A 25,126-nucleotide genomic window follows, 5' to 3' on the forward strand; every position below is an offset into this window, starting at 1 on the left:
ACCATAGAAACCACAGCCATACTAGATCAACAACTTGGCAGCCAAACATCACAATCTATAAGATGGTTCAAATGGTCTATTGCCAAATAGTCAAAGTAAAGGATTAGAGTCCTTTCAGAATGAATCTAAGAAAGTGCTATCTAGCCAAACCAAAAAAAAAGAACTTTGACACTTTCCTTGGATATGTTGCTACTGGGGAACATACAATGACATCAAAACAATGTAGGAGAGGGGGAAAAGGACAAAAATGAAGCAAAATGATATGACCAGATAGGCAGATACTGATCCAATAGAAGACAACAAGATAATCACCACTTGTTTTCTCAGAATATTAAAAAAAAACACAAATTATAATGTTTTTTACTGCAAAATGTTTCAGCATGTTAAAAATCTACCTCAACAGCATTGTCAATTTCTTCCTCGGTGGCACCGTCCAACAGAGGATGATCTCTAATGACAGATTCCATTGTCACAAGGAAATCTTGCAACCTTTTACTATCCTTTTCAGCATCAGATGCATTAAATGAGAAATGAAGCTGCAATACAACAAATAGAAGATAGCAAAATCAGAAGATTTAGTACAAGTAGATGCAGAGATTTTGTTTGAGAATAATCAATATACTCTATCATCCAGTCAAGATAAAGATAAAACGGTCAAGGCAAAAACATCAGCCTAAAATCATTTTGATATTTCCACAAGGCTATGGTACTTAAGATGCAATAGAAGACCTCAAAGACAGTGTTCGTTTTTGCTGGAATACAAGATTAAATATCAACTTTGTGAATCCTTTTCGCTATAAGAATTTGGATGAAAGCAGATAAAAATGACAAAACATACATACTTTCTGATTTAAAAATACAATAGCCATTAACAGTCGCCTGTAACAAGATAAAAGAAAAACAGTATTACATGCAGACATCTACACTTTGGGTATCGATTAATGCAGATTATAAAGTGCAGGATAAAGGAACATTTACAACAACAATTTAGAGCAAAGTGCCCATGGATGGAATTACTTAAGGAATTTTAGAACTTATAGAGAGAGAACTATTTTTCTGAGGTGTAAGCCTCCTCGAGCATCAAGCCCATGACTCGGAAATGTTTTCCTGATCATTTTCAGGCCTCTGCGGGTATCCTTGTGATGAGAAACTATAGCAAGATTCATGTGCGAGCCTAATAATCGTGATAACCCATAGATGATTCACGCTTTCCTCAATGCCAAAATACAAAACCAATATGATCGGCTTTCTTCAATTTTCAGATACACCTTTGAAAGCATTTGACATGAACTTGCCCCTAGACCTTCGTCTCACTCCATCACTTTTAGATCCCAAGGCTCCAAACAGTCAAGAAAATTCCAAAACCCTTGTCTCAAAGCCAATGTTAAACAATGACCCAAATACTCCTGGCATGCATAAGTTTTCTGGGAGATTAAGAAAACGAGGCCTCCAAGAAGATGCACAAAAGGAAAGAGAATCATCAACGCCAAAGACTAGAAAACAAAAGTAACTATCCCAACAATTCACCCGCTCTCATCGACGATAAAAAAATAATAAAAGATAGTATTAGCAATATCAATTCATCCAAGTTCAAGTGGACGACTTGAAGGAAAATCCTAAGCAACATAACCCTAAAATACAAAATTAAAACTAACATCTGAATTGCACCAGTGAAAAAGAAACCCTAATGCTGGACAACTCATCCTACAACAAGCAGAACAGCAAAAGAAAACCAAACCCTGATCAGAAATTAATACTCTCAATGTAGGAAAAAGAAAGAAGAAATTCATTCATCCGAACGGCTTATCGGAGGCAAAAAGCAATCATCAGGACCACATAATCAAAGCAATCATCAAGAGCACATAATCAACCAGAAATTTAGAGAACTAATCAGAGTCCACAATTATCAACCATCCATGCGACAAACTTGGAAACCAAACGGAATTCATCAAAGGAGAGAGAGAGAGAGAGATCTAATCTACCTTTTGATCGAACGAACGAGGTCGACGGAAGAGGAATGACGCATTCGATCGAGGAAATCGTAGAAATTGAGAGGAGCCGAGGGATCCATTTGAGCATTAACCCAAACCCTAACCCTAACACCGACGTCGTCGAACGGGATTCTGATTCGATCCTCGGAACCCCCTCCTCTCTCTTCTTCCTAACGTCATCCTTCCTTCGAGCGAGCTCCCCAAACCAACCTCACACCCTTCTTTATATTATTATTAATAATGGCTTGTATTGGAGGGGTAATAATAATTTCTTTAACGACAATTGAAGATCGGAGACGGGGCGGGAGCAAGAGTAAATTCATCCCCATACATGTTTTGATTTTAACCTTCATCCCCGATTCATTTCTCATTTCATGTCCTCCATCGCTGGTCCAAACGGGCAAGGCGGGGCTCTCTTCTCCCCAAGTCCATTGCCATCTCTACTCTCAAGTTAGAACCATGGAGGCCGATTACCATTTCATCACCAGCTAATCAGCCTCCTGCTCCGGTATCTAGGGATGCAAAGGGTCGGTCGGTCTGACCTCAGTTTTCAGTTTAAAACAGGGTTGAACTTGTATGCCTGGATTGGATTTGGCCTTGTGTGGACTGACTTTTTATATTCAGATCATGATTTTGAACGATATTTTGTTTAGGGGTGGCAAAACCTGACACGACCCGCCTCTTAGGCGGGTTCGGGTTGGGCAAAAATGAACCCGTATAATAAATGGGTCGACCTGCCTAACCCGTTTATTAAACGGATCAGGTTCATGTTAGGGGTATGCCAACCCCGTTTAATAAACGGGTTAGGCGGGTGGGTCAACCCCCCAACCCAACCCGCTAACCTGCCAACCCGTTTACCCCACCCAACCAGTTTATTAAGCGGGTTGGCGGGTCATGTCGGGTTATCCGTTTAATAAACGGATCAGGTTTGTGTTTGCCACAGCCGACTCGCTTAATAAATGGGTCGGGTTTGGGTTGAGGTATACTGACCCGCCAACCCGATCCGATTGCCACCCCTAATTTTGTTCAGACTCTACTAATGTTATGTTGATCCTTAACCAAATTCAATCCTATGGTACTTTTCCTTAAACTCCAGGGTCACATTTGTTTCATGCGAAGTGCTGACTGGGCAATCTTGATGTAATCTTCTTCTACCATCAATGAAACAAACATCAAATCATCACGGTCAAAAGTGCCATGCTGACACGAATGGCCTCAGTTTTTTTCACCACCTATCATTTTTTATGCCCAAATTCTTTCATTCCTCTTCCTGAAAGCTTTCACGTGAGAGCTGACAAGACTTTTTAAAACTCCAACACATTCCCATGTAAAGCTCTTCACATGAGAAAGAAACAATTAAAGATCAGGAGAAAAGTGCATTTACCCAAGCGAATACCCAAAATTGTGATCATTTTATTTCAGTCTTTCCATATATAACGAAAAAATTGAATTGAAAAGAGTCTTGGGTTTAAAAAAGAGCATGATAAATGCATATAAAATCATTGTTTTCAGCCCTTCAGACCAGATCCTGGCTCATTACTACACTGGACCCAGTTGATATCAAGATTAAGGTTTGAACTTCATGCTCAAGCTTCAGATTTGCATTATCGCATTTGGGTCTAGCACGACCTGGACCACATCCGACTTCTTGGTGTACCTGCTGAGGCTTTCCGGAGTCTATCCAGTTGAATAATTTGGTCAAAAATATAGGACCAGACTGCTTAGCTCATCCCGAGCAATGGCCCAGGAACCAGGCCACTCATCAACTAAAATTGTCTGGACTCACTAGGCACAGAAGACAGAAATTGGACCTGGTCAGGCCTTCTACAAAACATAACAACCTAGGTCTAACTAGTCCGGGTTGGCCAATCAGCCACAAAAACTGGGACCACCCTACCCCATAAGGAGCCTATACATGGAGAGCACGTCATAGAATAAGGTGATGTGCATGAGCTTGTGCCTCTTGTATGATAATCTTTATACAGGTTAGGCTATATGGGTAGGTCCAATTTGTGTCAGATCAATGTGGGTATGCATCACATAAGGCATTCGATTCTTCAATTAGACACACCAGGCCCTCGGGGCTTGTTTGAATCATGGGACGCACCCAAGTGGAGACTGACTGGGCCCCGCCCAGGTGTCATCCCGTGTTTGAAAAGCCGGAACCAACTGGCTCGGTGGGGACCAGTTGGTTCCTGCCCCTTTGCATTTAACGCGGGCAGGAGGGAATCAACTCACAGGTCCTGGACAAATGCAACGGCACAGGATGCACTCACAGGTTCTGGACAAATACAACAGAACAGGATGCAGTGCATCCTGCGTAGAGCATGTTGCCCACGTCGTATCAAACACTGGACACAGTCCAGGCAGGGACCAGAATGTCCCCGCCCAGGTGCATCCCATGTATTAAACGTGCTCTAAAGTTCCTCAGCTACACTGAATTTACCCATAAATCAGAAGCAACAAGATCAAACAGTTCTAAACAAAAGAATTTGGCAATAACCTTCAATGTTCAAATTTCCTGTCAAATTCTCCAACTACCCCTAACCCCCATGTAGAAAAACCATACAGAAAATCGCCCCCCAGTTAGTTCAGAGTTTTAAGCGTTTTGAGTCTGTTCTGAAGTCTGATGAGCCATATTCAACAAGAAAAAAAAATCGGTAATAAAAGAAAGCAAGGCAGGAGAGAGCTTTTGCAATAGCCGGATTGAGATTCTGTATATCTAGCTGCATTGAGCTGCAGCATGCATAATACATAAACTGGGGAATGTTATCCAGATGAAAAATACACAAGTGGTACACAGCCGCGTGCTGCAGACCTCTTTACTGGTGAGGAGAACAATCAATCAGCAATTGCAGAGGTTTGGAAGATTCACATCAGCCTATTCTTCTGTTTCAGCAACCGCCCCTTTTAAATGTAAATGTTTTTCCCTCTTCTGGAACTCTGTCAATCCTTTGCCACTTCCAGTAACACCAACTTTACCTTTGGGATCATCTGGAGACTTGAAAATGCTTTCTCTCTTGCGTCCAGAGAAAAAGCCAATCTACAATGCAGGAGAAAAAAAAAGGTTGGATGGAAGCAAGCAAGGAATCATAAAAAGAGATCTTAATACGGAACAGATAATCTAGGTGCATTTCTACAAATAGATGTAGAATAGACAGATGCAAGTACAATTCATGATCAAACTTTATGAATACCATACTTAATAGATTACCTTCTTGGATTGCCCTTTCGTCGTTTGGAACTGCTGCCAGGCATTCTGTCTCTTGTTCTGTGTTACCTCAAGCTGCTCAAAGCGAACTTTTGACTTGAATGCATGTATCTTCTTTTTTTTAGCAGCTTTCTGATAATATTTTGTGTAACTTTAGTTAGAATATAGAGATAATGAACACGTAAATAGTTCTATCAAGATTTACTAGATGAAAAAGCCAAACATGCTATTCTTGGCAACTATTAGCATTTAGCAGCCAGCAATCCAACCGAAAAAAGCAAGCTGAACCCAAGCCACCAGAAATGTATCCAGCTGCCTGGGTGACCCACAGGTTGACTCTGCAAATAGACCAAATGATGGCACCCAACACAAATACCATTTAAGCAGGCTGTACAGCCAACTGCATACAGAGAGAGAGAGAGAGAGAGAGGCACACACCACATCTTCAGCATCATCAGGGTCAATGCGAAGCTTAGCAGGTAAAGTACGAGAGAAGACATCTGTGCCAGCTGCCTGTGCAATCTTCCTTTTTATGGCCTGTTTGGTAGCTTCAGCTTCCCTTTCAGCTTCCACCAAAGCATCAACGGTTCCCTCTTGTCTAAGCCTTATATTTTCAGGATCAACCTGAAAAACAGAGATGTATGCTCAAGTCATTAGTAGTCATATTATTGTCCATGTCTATCTAGGTCATCAGCATCAACTTAAAATATGCATTATTCCAGTGGCTACATCCTAAATATCCAAATGTTTTACCCGAATGTAAATCTGTTAGGGGCATTGTCTTCCTGGTTAATCAGATAAATGAGACATACCTGGATAATATGTTATTGTGAAACCAGGTCAGAAGGAGACCTCCAAAGAACCAGTGACAAGTAAATGCCCCTTGAGTGGGGAACAACACTAGACCTCCAGGACTGATCAGACTCAAAATACTATAACCATAATTATTTCAAGGAGCAATTACATTTTGTATGAGTAAATTGAACATAAGCTGGGCAAGAACATACAGATGATTTTCTTATTGATGAAAAGATTTAGTTCTGCCGGTGGAGTCCAAAAAAAAAAGTATGGATAGGACAAAAAGCCACAAAAATTAGTAGGGAGATAAAGAGATGAAAAAAAAAAAAGAGAAAAGGCACAAAAAAAACATTGAACTTGCAACAAACAGATTCTTTCTTCAACAATATAATATCTCAAACAAAAGAACGTGAAAATGAGACGTCATACCTCTTCTTTGTTGCCCCACCCATCATATGACACATAATATCCATTTTCTGTAATAGCCTCAACAGTAGCATCAAACCTAAGCAATAGTGTCTGTCAGAAGACACAAAATGAAGTACTGGTATAAAAGTAGTAGAGGATGCTTTAGAAGCATACCATTCTCCATCTTCACTCCACACAGCTTGAATTTTTGAGCCGACAGGGAGTCTGTCATATGGTTCAGAAAATTTGCTTGATGCCTGCAAGATCATAAAAGGTAACATGTCAACTACCTTAACAAAGTTATGAAGCACATCCGAGTGAACAGATTCCAAATTACAAACCTTCATTTTGCTTCAATTTATTTTAATTTATTTTTGAAAAGATATTTGTGGTACTGATCCAATTTAGGGTTACCTACCCCCATTACTTGAATTTGAAATTCCAAATGTGTAAATGTTAAGGGCCTAACCAATACACCAAAAGGTCCCAAGGTGTAAGGTATGTAAAGTCGAGTCCTTAAACCACCAAGATCCTAACAACCCACCACGATCCACAGCCGACATCCTCGGCGGCCCACTCTAAGACAGCTTTTACTCTGGTCCAGGTAGCCCCTTTTTTAGGTCACCCCTTATGGGATTCAAACTCAAGACGTGGTGTTGGTGTTGCTCTGATACCAAATGTTAGGTGCCTAACCAATACACCAAAGACCCTAGGTGATTAAGGTGCATAAAGTCAAGTCCTTAAACACCAGGATCCTATGTCACATGGGTGTGGATGTGGGTGCGGGGATGCGGCACTTCCAAAAAACCCGGGTGCAGGTGTGCCGCAAAGATATAAAATATATATACATATATATATATATATATAAAGTCCAAAAGTTGGACATAAATGACCCTGGGTGCGTTGACTGCACCCAGGGTCAGGTTGACCGCATCGGGTGCGGGTTCGGGTGCGGCACCTAGTTGGAGAATCCCTGTGACATATATTAAAAAAAAAATCTTGGCAAAACTGCTAGCCGAATCCCTGTGACATAGCCAGGATCCCAACAAGAAACCATCCAAAGAGGAGATGGGACAGTCTTGAATCAGCACAGGTAGTTTTTGGCTAAATACCAGAAAAATGGCCAGCAACCTGAGATTGATGATCCATAAGCAGGGTACTACAAAACAAAGTGCCCGATGCCTAATGGATTACCCTCCAATTCTTCGCCAGCCAATGCGTAATATAGTGGAAATGGCATAATAAAACAAACCAATGTCCTAGGGACCAAACCACCCATTGAACTTCACTTCCCTAGGTCATCTCCAAATAAGATGATTCAGAAAAGGATTCAGTTCAAACCAAATAACAGCATATCCAAGCTGCTGTAATTCCAAATCCAGATAAACATCACATTAAATTATAGAGATAGATCAACATCAGCCTTCCTTATACAGCCCTTCCCTTTCCATCCAAGATCTGAAAGAACATTGCTGGCAACACATGGAAATTTTGTTGATGGGCTTTCTGATTTTTTCTTCCTTAAATCTGACTGTCTGGATATGTTCTACATGCTTGATTTTATGGGAACTGACTTGGTTTGATTCTATCATTCATATAGGTTTTTATAAGATTTAAAAATTGATGGTCATAAATATTTGCTATAGTGATGGATGAGCTTACGAGATCAATTCAAGAAAATGTGTCGTGGTGTATGTTGTTTGCTGATAATATTGTTTTGATTGATGAGTCTAGAGTTGGGGTTAATGCTAAGTTAGAATTATGAAGACAAACATTGGAAGCAATAAGACAGAATATATGGAATGCCGGTGAAGCTTGGTGAGCAAGAAATACCGGTGGATGATTGTTTCAAATATTTAGGATCTATCATTCAAAAGCATGGAGAAATTGATGGAGATGTAAATCATAGGACAAAGATTGGGTGGATGAAATGAAAAAGTGTAACTGGAGTGTTGTGCGATCGTAAAATGCCATTGTGGATGAAGGGAAAGTTTTATAGTACGACTATTAGGTCCGCTTTACTATATGGTACGGAATGTTGGGCTGCCAAGAGACATCATATTAAAAAAATGAGTGTAGCTGAGATGCGTATGCTTAGATGGATGTGGAAATACAATAAAAGATAAGATTCGAAACGAGGAGATACATAAGAAGGTAGGCTATGCACCCATTGAAAATAAGATGAGAGAGAATCGTTTACGGTGGTTTGGACATATTCGGCGAAGGCCTAATGATGCTCCAGTTAGAAGGATGGAGAAATGGGAAAATATATTAGTTAAAAGAGGTCGGGGTAGGCCTAGGAAGACTTGGATGGAGATGATAGGAGAGGATATGAATGCTTTGAACCTCACCGAGGACATGGCATTGGATAGAAATGATTGGAGAAGGATTCATGTGGAAGACCCAGAATGATTTTCTTTTTTGGTTCATATCGCCAACCCCAATTGTTTTGGGATGAAGGCGTAGTTGTTGTTGTTGTATTCAAGGCTTAAAAAATCATGTTTTTTATTTAAAAAACATAATCCAAGTGTCGTTTCCTAGCAAACCAACCATGCCAAACACATCTGTAGGTCCAGATTTGCGAAAAATGACCAGAAAATGTCTATTCACTCGTGGTGAGCTGAAGGTAGGCCAAAAAGTCTGCTTATCATTTTTCTTCTCTTTCCCTCCATATATATCTATATATATGGAGAGAGAGAGAGAGAGTGACATGTTACTAAAAATGTTGAACAATATAAAAAGATGTATAACACACAAAAGTATGTTGTATATATGTACATTATGTAGTACATATCTATACGTGGTAGCTGCCAAAAGCACCCAGCACTGGCACCCTAAAGTACCAACATCAACATGGGTATGTTGTGACTTTTGAAGTACCATGTTACATAGTCACCTATGTTCCTAATTCTTCATAAGTCTTCCTGAACCTGTAAGGCAGCTACCACCTACTATATATATATATATATATATATATATATATATATATATATATATATATATATATATATATATATATATATATATATATATATATATATATAATGTGTGTGTGGGTTTATCTAACATTAGATGGATTCAACCTTATTAAAATGACTAAAATACACTTAAAAGAATGGCAATTTGTTTACTTTTTGAAGTAAAAAAGGTAACTTTGATAGATTCATAAAGTTACTTTTTTCAAAAAAGTCTTTGACTTTTCATTTCCCACCAAGTTTAAAAGACCTAAAATGCCCAAAAAATAACAATACATTTTCAAAAATACTATTGTTTTAAAGATGTTTTTAGTCATTGTAATATGGTTGAATGTAGCTAATGTTAAATACAACTAGTTTAATGCTAGATAAACCCGATATATATATAGAGAGAGAGAAGGTGGTAGCTGCTAACCACTTTTCTAGCTAACCCACCCAGCTTATCAGGCATTTGAAGGGTTCTTTTCTATACTTGCCAGAACGGGAATCGAAAATGGAAAGTGAAACATGAATCAAAATCAGGATGCAGTCAATTAAAATTTTTGGAGGACTCGGGATGCGAGAAGCGAATAGGAAGCAGTAAGGGGAATCGTTCAGGAAGCGGTATAAAAAATTATGAGAAGTAATGATAAATGATGGATGTAAGAAAAAAACTTTTAAAGAATGAAGTTCTTTGAAGGAAAAAAAGTATGTCAAAATGAATAATTAAGAAATGCTGCCCACAATTGACAATTATATCTTATTAGAAAAACTACCTAAAATCATTTAATAGGATAACTAAATAATACATACAATCAATAAAAATGCAACCCTTAAAAACTACAAGTTCATAAGTTTATTTCAGAGTTTAGATACAAAACATTGATATAATAAAAAATTTGTGCAGCAATTAAAGTGTAATCTTGGTTGTCAAAGACGCTAGGCGGTGAGACCCTAAAAGACTAGGCGAGGCCTAGGCCGGGCCTATATAAACAAACTAAAATTAATAAGAAACATGTATACAACATAAAATCAATCAACAATAGGCAATAGACAAATAATATGTTGTCGAACACTGTAAAGCAATTATATTATATAAAAATAGTCAAATAGATGATTCATACGCTTATAGATTATATATGAATTAAGTACACACGCATACATATATATATAAACACATAATATTGTAAATATATAATATATGTTTATAATATGTTAATATATATAATTATATATAATTACACAGAAAACATATATGTGTGTGCAACTGCGCATCAGACCGAGAGACTAGCTCGGCTAGGCCGCATAGGCTCCACCTTTGACAACTAAGCGGACGGGTGAAAAGAAGATAAAAAAGAAAAACAAAAGAAGAAAATGAGAGAATAAAAAAAAGAAAGTTTTTGGGACGAAAGGAAGAAGAAAAAGAAAGGAAAGAGATAAAAAAAGTTTAAAAAAACATGACAACTATGTCCCTGCGGCTTAGGCATGAACAACATAGGTAGCCTAGGTTAAAAAAAAAAGGCCCTACCACCTCGACCCATAAGCCTAGGTGGTAGCCCTAGGCGGAGCCTAGGCGCCGCTTTTGACAACTAAGTGTGTAATTCATCACATATTACAATTTTAAGAAACTTCAATTAAGCCTAACAATATAATCAACTATTATATGATACATTTAAACAATAAGAAATGTACAAAAGTGGACAATGTTATATATATTATATGTGTGTGTGTTCACAAAACAAACATTTAACAACATATAACTAATTACGTATTGCTAATGATTTCATATTAATTTAGATATGAATATAGTAATTGTAATATAACAAAGTTGTATATAAGATACATAAAAGCAACTAAATTGCTGTGCAAAAAATAATATAAATTAGGCTGATAAGCTATTTCTCCTTTGTTCAAGAATTCAACAATTTGAAGTTTTGAACGGATGTAACTATATTATGAAACAAAGAACAAACAACCGTAATTAAGAGAGAGCACAACAGCCCAACATGCATATAGAAAAACATATCAAACTAGATATGGTAATTCAAAAAAATTAAAAGGATTTTCTTTTGCAATCAAAACAATAAGACTAAAGTCAAAAGTCAAAAGTCATGTGCATTTATATTCTATATACCATATAAATTTGTGCATTTATTTAAGATGGACAAGAGAAAAAGAGAGCCATGTGGCTGAACTAGACAAAATCACACTACAAATGGTGAACAACTAGAATTCCTATATACAAGGAATTGAATTCCTCAACTTGGGAATTATAATTCTAGTGAAATAAAAACTTAGCCATGGGAATTGGGATTCCCATGCATAGGAAGCGCGATTCCACATCGCTTCCAGTTCCTGCTTCCTAGGAATCGCGATTTTCACCTTATAGTAGCACTTCCTGTAAGGTGTTTTACTTAAATCTGACCTTACAAATGTGTTCGGCGTGGTCAATTTACTAGGAAACAACACTCGATCATGTTTTTTCAATAACAAACATGACTTTTTAACCTTGAATTTTTAGGAAAATCTTAGACCATCGATTTTTTAAACCTTATAAAAACATACTTGTGTATCGGAATGGGATGATCCAAGAGTCGATTCCTATAAAATCAAGCATGCAAAATATATTTGTACAGTCAGATTTAAGGAAAACATGAAAAAACGTGGCGGTTAGCAGCTCTCTCTCTCTCTCTCTCTCTCTCTCTCTCTCTCTCTCTCTCTCTCTCTCTCTCTATATATATATATATATATATATATATATATATATATATATATATATATATATATATATATATATATGTGTGTGTGTGTGTGTGTGTGTGTCAAACCTTTTCTATTAACCAGTGTTATCAGTATCTAACTTAGTCAAAATCGTGAATAAAGAACATTGTCTTCTTAGAAGAGTTGATCTTGAATCCACAAGATCCTCTTCGAGTTCCCAAACGAAAAACTATGATCCCTTAAATCCACAAAGGTTTCCTTAAGTTCACTTGGACAAGGAAAAGAGAATATAGCTCAAAGAGATCACAACGAAGAGAAGGGGCAAATACCCAAGAGAAAACTCACTTTATTAATTAAAAAAAAACTATAAAAAAAAGCAAAAGACATCCCCGCTATTTATAGACCCAATAACCCCACTTTAAAGCCCAAACCCCGTAAGGACCGTAAGACATCCACCCTTATCCAAGACCTATCTAGAAACTAAAATCCTATTGAGACTCTCGTACCTTAGAGACTCTTTAAACTTTCCTGCGTAAACCATAACTCCAAGACTTAGACTTTGACCGATAGTTGGCAAACTCGACGAATTGTCTCGGGAATCGCCTGAGTTGACCTGGATCGGACCCCAACTGGGTCACCGATTCAGGACGACCGATCCACATGCCTCTTATGTGTCTTTTGTCATGCATTTTATGGCTTTAATGCACAATATTTACAAAAAGATATTTTTTATATAGAATCATATATTTTTAAATCATAAATATCAACAATTATGTATAGTTGAATACTTATATAGCTTAGTCATTGATGTTGTGTGCTAAATTTAGTGATTATACAGTTTACAGTTTGATTTTTTCTATATATTAACACTAAAAAATGCATAGTCCTAACTTGTCTGAGTTATCAAGTCAACCCACTGACTCGCAAGTCAAGGGTCAAGCGATCCAGATCTGAGTCACGAGTTTGCCAACTATGCTTTGACCCCATGCTGGACTTATCCTGATTCTCTAAAAAGTTCCAAGCCATGTGTTCTACATCAGTCCCCTCCACTTTTAGCAAACTCACCCTCGAGTTGATGTTTGGGTAGGCCAGTTCTACTGGAGGATGGTAGGCATATAGGTCGGTTACATTAAAAGTTGGAGAGATGTTCATGTCTTTTGAAAGATCAATGACATATGCATTATCATTAATCTTCTTGATAATCTGATAAGGCTCATACTTTCTATATTCTTATAGAGAAACACTCTTTTCGAAGATGAACCATTACCATGTTTCTTTCTTCAAATGCCTTCAAACGTCTATGCTTATTTGCATCTTCCTTGTACTTAGCATTTGATTCTTCCAACTGTCTCTTTACATCTGCATGCACTGACTAAATTCTATCTGCCACATTATCTATAGCTACACCCATTCCAAGAAGTTTCGACAATTTTACAAGATCTAGTGTATGCTTAGGAATCCTTCCATAAACAATATGAAATGGTGATGTGCCTCTCAAATTGTTCACCATGTTGTTATAAGCAAATTCTACTTATAATAAAGCAAGATCCCATTGTTTATTCTTATCTCCGGAAAGACATCTAAGATTATTGCCCAGAGTTATATTAACCACTTTAGTTTGCCCATCAAATTGAGGGTGATAGGCACTGCTATATTATAGTGAAGTATCAAATCTTCGCCATAAAGTCCTCCAAAAGTGACTAAAGAACTTAGTATCATGATCAAATGTAATAGTTTTTGGTACCCCCATACTATCTAACAATATCTCGAAAGAACAAATTAGCAATATTGGTGGCATATGTGGTCTTTCTAAAAGGTATAAAGTATGTCATTTTAGAAAATTGATCAATGACTACGAGTACAAAATCCATACCTCTTTGGGTTTTTGGAAGTCCCAACACGAAATTCATAGCCAGATGTTCTCATGGGGCGTCTGGTGTGGGTAATGGCATGTAAACTCTAAAATTTTGAGATTGTCCTTTAGCCCTTTGACATATAGAACATTGTTGCACGAACTTACGAACATTTCTCTTTAGTTGAGGTCAATAATACTTTTTTTCCACAAGAACAATACTTTTATCACGTCCCAAGTGTCCCCCTAAGCCTCCAACATGCAATTCCTTAACAACCCTTTCACGTAGAGAACACCTTGGAATACATAACATGTTTCCATGAAAAAGGAAACCTTCTTGGAGGTGTAAATTCCCAGATTGACCAGTTTGACATTTTTCCCAATCTTCCTTGAAGTCTTCATCATTCGCATATAAGCCTTTCAAAAATTTGAAACCCTCTATTTCATTAGGCAAGATGACTAACAAATTTGATCTTCTACTCAATGCATATGCTACCTTGCTCTATTGACCATATTTGTGCTTCAGACTAAAAGTAAATTCTTGTAAGAACAAAATACATCTAGCATGTAGACAATTGAGGTTAGTTTGACTGTTCACAAACTTCAAGGCTTGATGATCATGTACAACACAAATTCCCGTTGGATCAAATAATGCTTCCAATGCTTCAATGCTTGTATCATTGTATGTAATTCTACTTCATATGTCGACCATTTTTTTTTATTATCGCTCAACTTCTCATTGTAAAAAGCAACAGGTTGTCCTTGAGATAACACAGCTCCTATGCCTACACAAGATGCATCGCATTCTACTTCAAATAGCTTCTCAAAATTAGGCAAAGATAGAACTGGTGCAATAGATATTTTTTCTTTAATCAAAGCAAAACTCTTTTATGCTTCTTCACTCCATTGAAACTTGCCTTTCTTCATGCAATTTGTGATTAGAGCCATAATGGAACTGAAATTTCTTACGAATTTTCGATAAAAAATAGTTAATCCATGGAAACTTCGAACATCGTGAATGGACTTAGGTGTAGGCCATTCTCTAATTACTTTAACCACGAAGCGGCCAATAAAAATTTAAAGTACTTGATTCATCAACTTCATAAAGGTACTAGAGGCATTAGTTAACCCAACAGGCATCACTAACCACTCATATAACCCATCCTTGGTTTTAAATACAGGTTTTCATCCATCTTCAGGTCTAATTTGAATTTGGTGATACCCATTTCTTAAACCAATCTTCGAAAATACTCTTGAGCCCTCTAACATATCCACCATATAATTTAATCAAGGTATAGGAAACTTGTATTTCACAATTATCTTATTTATGGCTTGGCTATCAACATATATACGCCAACTTTTATCCTAATTAGGAGTAAAAAATGGCAGGCACAGAACATGGACTCATGCTTTCCTTGATGTGGCCTTTCTCGAGCAAATCTTCTACTTTACTTTGCAAAATGTCATTCTCTTGGAGACTCATACGATAATATGGAAGGTCTATGTCACAGGGACATGGCATAAGAGGTCACGTACTCGTGTTGACACGGCCCAACAAGCGTACGGATACCAAGCGTGGCACGGTTACGTGGGCCTATGGTTGGGTCGGATCCAACTAAGACCCAACTCCAAACCCAAAATCTCGCATTTTTTTTCTGTCTAAACCCTTCCCATCCTCGACAGCAGTAGTAGAAGAAGAGAGAGAGAGAGAGGAGGAACTAAGAGAGAGAAAGGTACCTTCTTCTTCTTCTCTTAGTCGTAGAGAGAGAGAAGGTGGGGGGGTTACAAAGAGAGAGAGGAGAGAGAGGCAGTGGGGTCAAGGTTACGAAGAGAGAGAGAGGAGAGAGAGAGAGAGAGAGAGAGATCTATATATATATATATAGTCGTGTCCCCCGTACCCGTGTGACATAGTGGAAGGTTTGATAATTTTGCACTTGGGATGAGATCGATATGATGTTGAATGTCCTTTAAAGGAGGCAACCCATCTAGTAGATCTTCTGGAGTGATCTCTTCAAATTCTTTTATCAAAGGTACCAATTTAGCAAGGATCCTTGTTGGTTCAACTTCTTGTCCTTTTACTATCAAGGCATATATTTCTCCAGATTCTTTGACCTCTTTTTCAAAATCACTAATAGTAAGAGAGAATTCCCCCTCCACTTTAGAAGTTTTGGGTGGAACTGCTTCTTTCATAGGTGCAAGTGTAATCTTCAAAATATGTTTCACATGTATCTTTGTTCATACTTCCCATAAATAAGGAAAATAACTTGGCATGGGCAATTTCCCATTCCTTCAAAGCTTTCTTATATCTTATAAGAGATTTTTCCTTTTCTTCTCCTTTAAGAACCTCCTTTTTAATGGTTTCATCTTTTCTTTAATGGTTTTTGTGAGGGTGAGTTGTGATTCTATTATGGAACCATCAACATACTCTCACAATCCTTTACCAATAAGGATTCCTTTGCTGGCGGTAGACCATAAATTATAGTTATTTCTATCAAATTTGATTGGAACTACAATCACTACTTTTTAGGCCATAGAACCAAGAAATACAAAGCAAGAGAGAAGAAAGAGGAAGAGAAATAAATACTTGAGCAGCCTTTTGTAAGAAGATGAGATCAACGATCAAATTTTCAAATCATACACACAAAAGACCTCTCATAAGAACCATGAATGGGTCATAAACAATATCCACAAGAACCGCTAGGGTTCATATAATATACCCGAAAAAGGGTACGCAAAGCAAAATAGAAAATAGCCTTTTATTCAAATGGGAAAACACCCTTAAAAATCATGCATTACAAAGGGGAGCAGTCCCTTATTTATAATATAAGAGGAGGAGCCTTAGAGAGAGACGTTGGGCTCCCAACGGCTCTAGATAGAGTCGTTGGGAGTCCAACGACTCTCTAAGGCTTTTACTTTTTGACTTTGGTCAAAAAGTAAAGTTTACAAAAGTCAAAAAAAGAAAAGAAAATAAACTAACCTAAATAGAGAAATAAACTAATCTAACTAGTTTCTAACTAAATTACATAACTAAAGTAAAAAGACTAAGAAGAATTACATGAGATTACATTATGATATTACATATTTTAACACTCCCTTCAAACTTACGGTTGGATAACCGAAAGTTTGTTTAAGAAAAAGAAAAATCGAGGAGCAGCGAGAGGCTTGGTAAAGAAATCTGCCAATGGTGCCATGTAGAAATTCTTTTCGTAGGCAATGACAATCCATCTCAATATGCTTGGCGCGTTCGTGGAATGTCTGGTTGCTAGCAATACAGATAATACTTTTGTTGTTGCAACATAGTTTGGTTGCTCCTGTGCTTTCAACACCTATGTCATGAAACAAGCACCTTAGTCAGACTACTTCCATAGTGGTTGTAACTATTGCCCTGTATTCGACTTCAGTTGACGAGAGAGAGACCCTTTGTTGCTTTTTGCACCTCCATGAAATCAATGATTCTCCTAAAAATACATAAAAGTCAGTAGTTGAGTGTCAATCATTGGGATCACCTCCCCAATCTGCATCAGTATAAACAGTTAATTGTAAGAAAGAAGAAGCAGATAAAAAAAGTCCTCTAAAAATAGAGTTTTTAATGCATCGAATAATGTGTAAAACAACTCTCATATGAACAGTGGTAAGAGCATGTTGAAATTGACTTGCGTTGTGGACATCATGGACAATGTCGGGTCTTGTAATAGAGAGATAAGACAATGCCCTGACAAGTTGTCTGTAAGGTGTAGGATTTTCAAGTGACTCACTCTCATCAATCTTCATTTTGATGTTCACCACTTCAGGAGTGTCAACCTGTTTTTCATCTAAATACCAGACCTGTCAACAATATCCAGAGCAAATTTAGACTGAGTTAACAAATAGCCTCTAGAAGAATAAGCAACTTGTATACCAAGGAAAAACTTTAAGAAACCCAAATCACTCATTTCAAAATGTGTTTTGAGAAATTTTTTGATGTTATCAACTCACTGCTTATCACTTCTAATGATGATCATGTCGTCGACATAGAGAAGAATGATAATGCATACATTGAAATTCTTAAAAAACAAAGTTGTGTTAGTAAAGACAAGATTAAAACCCAAAGTCAGTCACAACTTGACTAAATTTATCATACCAAGCTTTTGGAGCTTGCTTAAGCCTATATAAAGCCTTATTTAATCGAAGAGCTTTTCCTTTTGGAATATAGATGCAATGTGGTGGTTCCATATATACTTCTTCATTTAGATTTTCATTAAGAAATGCATTTTTAACATCCATTTGATATATATGTCCTTTCTTTTATGATGCTAGAGCTATCAGGATCCTAATTGTGGTCATTCTAGCAACAGGGGCAAAGGTCTCTTAATAGTCTATTGAGAATAGCCTTTGGCAACTAATCGGGCTTTAAACCTTTCAAGAGTGTCGTCACTCTTGGCTTTAACTTTATACACACATCGACAACTTATAAGCTTTTTACCTAATGAAAGATCTTGAATAGTCCAAGTATTTGCTTTTTTCAAAGCTCTTAATTTTGTTGTCATTGTTTCGACCCATTCGGATTGTTCATTGGTTGAATCATAGTTAGAAGGATCTATATAGGAGTGTATTAAAGCAATATAAGCTTGATATTTTGGTAAAAAAGACTCATATGATATAAATTTTTCAGAAACTTTATACACTCTAGATGACTTCCTAGTGGACACTTGTTCCAATCCTTTAGTATATTTTTCGAGAGCACATGGTTTCTCAAAATCACCTCGCTTAGAATATTAAATATAATTTGAATGATCACTAGATGATTTTGTATTTGTCGTATCAAGTTGCTCTTCTTGAATCTTATCTATATCATCTTATTCAATTTTTTGAATTAGGTCTAAAAGAAAAGAATATTCATCTACTTTCTTAGAATTCACACTTTTAAAAAAAAGATTTTTTTTTCCAAAAATGACACATTCCTTGAAACAAATAGTTTTTGAGATCAAAACATCTATAGCCTTTTTGATGACTTGCATATCCTAAAAAGGCACACGGAATAGCACGAGGGGAGAGTTTGTCATTTTTGTTTGAGAAAACAAAACATTTGCACTCAAAAACTCTTAATCTAGAGTAATCTGGGATTTGTTTAAAAAGTTTTTTAACAGAAAATATATTGTTTAATGAAAAAGATGGCATCTTGTTGATAAGGTAAACTGCAGTTAGAGTGGCTTCAGCCCAAAAAACCTTTGGTAATTGATGTGTAATAAGTAAAGTTTTTGTTGTTTCTATAATATGTATATACTTTCTTTCTGCTAAGGGCATGATTTTTTATGCATAATACCATGTAAGTTCAAATAATCCTTAAATTCTTTTGACAAAAATTCTCCTCCTGAATCAGTGCAAAAAATTAAATATCATTCTTAAATTGATTTCTAACTAGATTATGAAATACTTGAAAGTGTGAAAAAACTTCATATTTATGTTTAAGAAAATAGATCCAAGTATGTCTCGTGAAATCATCTACAAAAATTACATAAGTAAAGCCACATTCTAAAATAATAGGTGTAGGTCCCCATACATCCGAATGTATCAACTCAAGTGGTCGTGAAGAGACAAACGTTCTTTCTTAAAAAGATAATCTTTTCATTTTTTCAAGAATACATTTTTCACATGTAAAAGTTTCAAAATTACAAAAAAAATCATCTTTGAAAAAAATTGGAGCTTGGATACACTAGGATGTCCAAGTCTCCATAAATCTAAGTCAACTTTTTATCATTACAAGACAATGTATTCTTAGGTATGTCCAAAAAGTCCACGTAGTACAAGCCTCCTTCTCTATGGCCTTCTCCAATCAGCTTCTCTGACTGGTGATCCTGCACTCAACATCCATGAGAGGAGAAGGAACCATTACATCCATGGTCAGATAATTGTGAAACAGATAAAAGATTTAGGTTAAGTTTAGGAATATATCTAATTTGTGGAATGCAAAACCTTTTCGAGTTTTGATAATCTTTTTCAAAATTTCCTATTTCTTTAATTTCAAGAGATGTTTCATCAGCGATAAACACATTTGGCCCACTTGAGTTATGACATTCAGATAACATATCAATGTTTGGTGTCATATGAAAAGAAGCACTGGAATCAAGAAGCCAAATAGTCTTATCAGGATCGGAGATGCCCACAGAAGAGACGACGGCTCCAATGGATGAAGAAGCTCCTTTAAGCAATGGTTGAAGTGCTTCCACTAATTATGTTAGGAACATACTTCCGATGGATGGTTCACTAGATTCTTGAGGAGTTCCGACAGAGACAACCTTCCTTTCATATGGTTTCTTTAATTTGGACAATAAGTTTTCACGTGTCCCAATTCTCAACAATAGTAACAAATTACTTACCTTTTTTCAAACTCATTTTCATGCTTCTCACCATTCGTCCTCCCATAATTTGGAGGTTTGTATGTACAAACATAGTTTCTCGGTCTAGATACGGCTAAAACCGAGTCATCATCACTCTTGATGATTCGGTTTTTGAGCCTATTCTCCTCCATGCTCAATTCTTCAATAGTGTCTTCTATTGAGGGAATCTTTCCTCGATGAAAAAGAATGGACTTGGTTGATTCAAATTCTAATCTTACTTCGTTAATAAATTAAAAAAAGTGCTTTGCATTTATTTGATTTTGGGAGAGTTCTATGTCTCGTGGGCAATGCCACTTTGGTTCGAGAAGAGTCAACTCTTCCCATAATTCGGACAAGCTATTGTAGTACTCTCTAATGCTTTTGTCCCCTTGAACCATATTCCGAACTTGATTTTGTAGATTGCACACATGTAAAATGTCTTTAAGAGAATACATTCTCTTAAGATAATCCCAAACGTCATTAGCATGTTCAAATTTTGCAAGACTTGAACACTTCTTAATATTCACGCTACTTATGAGCCAAGACATAATCTTGGTGTGTCTCATTCTCCATTCCTTTCACTTTTTCTCGTAAGTGGTAATCGATTTAGTTTTTTCTACCTCCGTAAGTGGCATTTCTTTCTCATATTCAATCTTTGTAAGAATTAGCTTAGGTTCCAAATCAGTCCTATCCACTGATCCCCACAATTATTTTCCCCGTATGAGATGTTTCTTAATTAAAGCCCATGTAACATAGTTTGAATAGTTGAGTTTAATGGTAACATTATCATTGTCATCCATTTACAAGGTTTGGATAAAGAAATAATAAAGAGGAGAAAGAAGGTGAGTAAAAAGAGAAGTAGAGAAGAGAGAATATGTACTCCACCACGGAAGGTAGGTACGAATGCTCCTCCAAGCTTATGCACAATCACAATTTCACATATACTTTAAGAAGAACGTCACTTCTTTTCCAAACTTGAGTGATACGCTTCTCAATACACCAAAAAAATAGCTTGATCACAACCGAGCTTTGATACCATATAAGAAGATGAGATCAACGATCGAATCTTCAAATCATACACACAAAAGAACTCTCGTAAGAACCACGAATGGTTCATAAACAATATCCACAAGAACCACTAGGGTTCATATAATATACCCGAAAAAGGGTACGCAAAGCAAAATAGAAAATAGCCTTTTATTCAAATGGGAAAACACCCTTAAAAATCATACATTACAAAGGGAGCAACCCCTTATTTATAATACAAGAGGGGGAGCCTTAGAGGGAATCGTTGGGCTCCCAACGGCTCTAAATAGAGTCATTGGGAGTCCAACGACTCTCTAAGGCTTTTTACTTTTTGACTTTGGTCAAAAAGTAAAGTCTATAAAAGTCGAAAAAATAAAAGAAAATAAACTAACCTAACTAGAGAAATAAACTAACCTAACTAGTTTCTAACTAAATTACATAACTAAAGTAAAAAGACCAAGAAGAATTACATGAGATTACATTATGATATTGCATATTTTAACAACTTTCAGCTCTTTTTGAAGCTCCAAAGTCTCCATGCATTCATAAGAAGACCAATCTTCAAGAAGATTGGTTGGCACATTTCCCAAGGCAAGGCCCAATCTTCGCGTCACCTCAAAATAAGCTTGAAAAGGAGTTGAATAACACTAGGAAGTCGATAGGCTCAGGTACCATGTCACGAGCTGAAGTAGATGCTTTGGTGTGCCACTTATGGGCAAGAGAACACTTAGAGAATAAGACCTTTTATGGGTCAACACATGAAAATACTGTTAGAAAATAATACATATATGTATATACTTGAATATATATATATACATACATGCATACTCTTCTTAATACAAGAGTATGTACATGTACAAGTATATGACATATTTAAAGTATATATGTATATTCTTGTAATTTTTATTTTCTTGTTTCTGTAATTTCTCATTTTATTTATTTTTCTTTTTCAGTTTTTGTTCTCTTTTTGTACATAGTCAGTAGCTGACTGTGTACAGTGCACAACAGTCAGACACTGACTGTGTACACAGTCTGTCAAATAAGAGTTGTTGGGTTGATTCCCCACAGCTCTAATTAGAGTTGTTGGGAATAGCCAAACGGCTCTTTCATAAGTGTAATGCATTATAAATAAGGGCAATGAGCCCATTGTAAGTGTATGAATGAAAGGGTTTTATCCCCTCATAGCAATAACAAGGTGCATTTGAAGCACTTTGAAGCACTTGTTCTTTCTTGTGGTGTGAAGCTTTTTTATGCTATTTTGTGTTGGCATATGTTTTGAATATCAAGTTATTTGGAAACTTGATTGTATGTGAGACTTTTCACATGGTATCAGAGCTTGGTGTATGATCAACAGTGCATTGGTAGGTTGCCTCGAAAAGCGTGCTTATTCTCTTTCGTGGTGGTGATTAGTTTTTCTCTTCTAATTAACTATGGGTGAATGTTTCCCACACAATACAAGTAACTTCAACTTTATTCCGCCATTCAAACTTAAAGGAAGCAAGGGCGGGACACTTGGAGACATTTATCAAGGGTCAAGGTTTGTGGGGATTCGTAAGACGTACTATTCTTGAACCTACACCCAAAATTACATTAGGTGAAAATGGGATTGAGACTAGTCTTGACGAAAGAAACAAAGCTATGGAAGAATATTACAATAAATTGGATGAATGAGAAATGAAAAACGCAAAAATTCTTTCATGGATGCTAAGTGGAGTTGAGACAAAAAATGCCTCTAAGCTACAAAAAGACAAATAAAACATGAGAATATCTTAGAGGTATGTTTACCGAAAAAGATATGGCCCACAAGTATTATCTCCAAGAAAAAGTTAGAAATATCAAACAAGGAGATAAAAATGTAAGAGATTACTTTATTGAGTTATCTTTCATATGGACCCAACTTTCTCAATTTGAACCCAAATGGGAAGGTAAGTGTATAGGAATGTGAAGAGTTCAAGTTGAAGAAGATAGACTCTTCGCTTTTCTCTATGGTTTGAGACCCGAGTTTGAACAAACAAAGGCCTCCTTGCTATCATCTTCGTCTCCTCCTCCTATTCATGAGATTCTTACTAAACTTAGTGGAGAAGAAACTAAACTAAATATGAGTAAAAATGTTAGTGTGATTGTTACTTCTAGCAATGGCCAAAAAGAGGATTGCGCACTTGCCGCATCAAAACCAGGGCATCATATAAAGTCATATAAACCTCCTCGTTTTAGCAAAAATAGAGGAGAATCAAAAATAATTTGCCATAACTGTAATGAACCTGGTCATATTAGGCCTCAATGTCCTAGATACAAATATAGGCCTCAAGAAAAACGTGTTGCCGTTGCACCATCAAAACAAGATGAGGATACTCTGAATCCCAAAGACCTCACCAAATCATTATCTCAACTAACGGAAGCATTGCAACCATTACTCAAAGGATCTACTTCAAGAGCAGTCATTGCATCTTCTTCTACTCCTGGTATATGCTCTTGGCTTCTTGATTCAGGAGCTTTTTTTCATATGACCCCACATAAGTCTATATTATCTGAATGCCAATCTAATTCGAATGCATCTTTTATTTTCACTGCCGATGGCCTGCCTGCCTTGAAAATAGAGGGTGTTGGAACTTTTAAAAATGAATTGTCAAAACATAACAAATTTTACATTCCAAAAATAAGATTTATACCAAAACTTCATCTTAACCTACTTTCAGTTTCTCAAATCTCGGATCATAGATATGATATCATTTTCTCATCAAGTAGATGTTGAGTGCAGGATCGTCAGTCCAGGAAATTGATTGGGGAAGGTTATAGGCAAGGAGATCTCTATTATATGGATTTCCTTTGTATTCCAAAGGAATCATTTTGTAACACTACCCAAACAAAAGATATACGGACTTGGCATCATAGACTTGGGCATCCAAATATAAGGAAATTAAATTTTGTACCGGTTACCAAGAATCTTTGTAAAGATAATTTTGAATGTAAAGAATGTTTACTCGGTAAAATGGCAACCTTGCCTTATGGTCAAAGAACTTTTTATTCTTCAATGCCTTTTGAATTAGTTCATTCGGATGTGTGGGGTCATGCTCCTGTTGCTTCTAAATGAGGATTCTCCTACTACGTTGTGTTTATCGATGACTTCACTAGATATTATTGGATTTACTTTCTTAAGTTTAAATAAGATGTATTTGCAACCTTCAAAACATTTCATAACATGATTAAAAATCAATTTGAAAGTAAGATCAAAATTCTCAGAACTGACTCTAGAGGAGAATATTTGTCAAATGAGTTTAAACAATTTTTAGAAAATAAAGGAATTTTACATCAAAAATCATGTCCTAGAACCCCACAACAAAACGGAATTTAAGAAAAAAAGCACAGACATATTATGGAAACTACAAGAACCCTTCTTATTGCTAGAAATGTTCCTAAAAATCTTTGGGTTGAAGCTGCATTAACCGCAGTATATCTCATAAACAGGATGTCTTCAAAAACTTTGTCAAATGAGATTCCTTTTGAAAAATTATTCAAATATCAACCTGACTATCAAAGACTGGAAATATTTGGTTGTAAATGTTATGTTTTAAATGATAAAGGAGATAAACTATCCTCTAAGGCTATCCCATGTGCGTTCATTGGTTACTCTGAAACACAAAAAGGATTTAAATGCTACGATATCAAAAATGATAAACAGAAATGTTAATTTTGTTGAAAATGAAAGTGGATTTGAAGGAAACACGTCATATTCTTTCTTGTTTAAATTGTTGTCTAATGATGAAAATAGTTATGTAGAATCTCCTATTGAAGATAGAAAAATAGTTGAA

At 36.4% G+C, this 25,126-nt stretch overlaps 1 protein-coding gene and 1 long non-coding RNA gene across 2 annotated transcripts in view; both read right to left on the reverse strand.

The window, feature by feature from the left end:
* Positions 1-263: 263 nt before the first annotated feature.
* On the reverse strand, positions 264-2,196 carry LOC149817402 (uncharacterized). The gene is made up of 2 exons (XR_016427756.1): positions 1,983-2,196; positions 264-536 (listed from the first exon to the last, which is right to left on the reverse strand). It is a non-coding gene; the product is annotated as an uncharacterized LOC149817402 (long non-coding RNA).
* Positions 2,197-4,681: 2,485 nt separating this feature from the next.
* The window catches only part of LOC149817403 (uncharacterized), a 33,868-nt gene continuing 13,423 nt past the window's right edge, over positions 4,682-25,126 (reverse strand). The window contains exons 4-8 of the mRNA XM_089987310.1: positions 6,583-6,665; positions 6,430-6,505; positions 5,641-5,826; positions 5,206-5,334; positions 4,682-5,034 (exon numbers count right to left, since the gene is read on the reverse strand). Coding sequence (XP_089843436.1) covers positions 4,873-5,034; positions 5,206-5,334; positions 5,641-5,826; positions 6,430-6,505; positions 6,583-6,665 — 636 coding nt within the window. The 3' untranslated portion in view covers positions 4,682-4,872. The remainder of the gene's footprint in view (positions 5,035-5,205; positions 5,335-5,640; positions 5,827-6,429; positions 6,506-6,582; positions 6,666-25,126) is intronic.

This window comes from Nuphar pumila, chromosome 14, assembly GCF_984573655.1.
Source record: "Nuphar pumila chromosome 14, dmNupPumi1.hap1.1, whole genome shotgun sequence".
NCBI classification, from domain to species: Eukaryota; Viridiplantae; Streptophyta; class Magnoliopsida; order Nymphaeales; family Nymphaeaceae; genus Nuphar; species Nuphar pumila.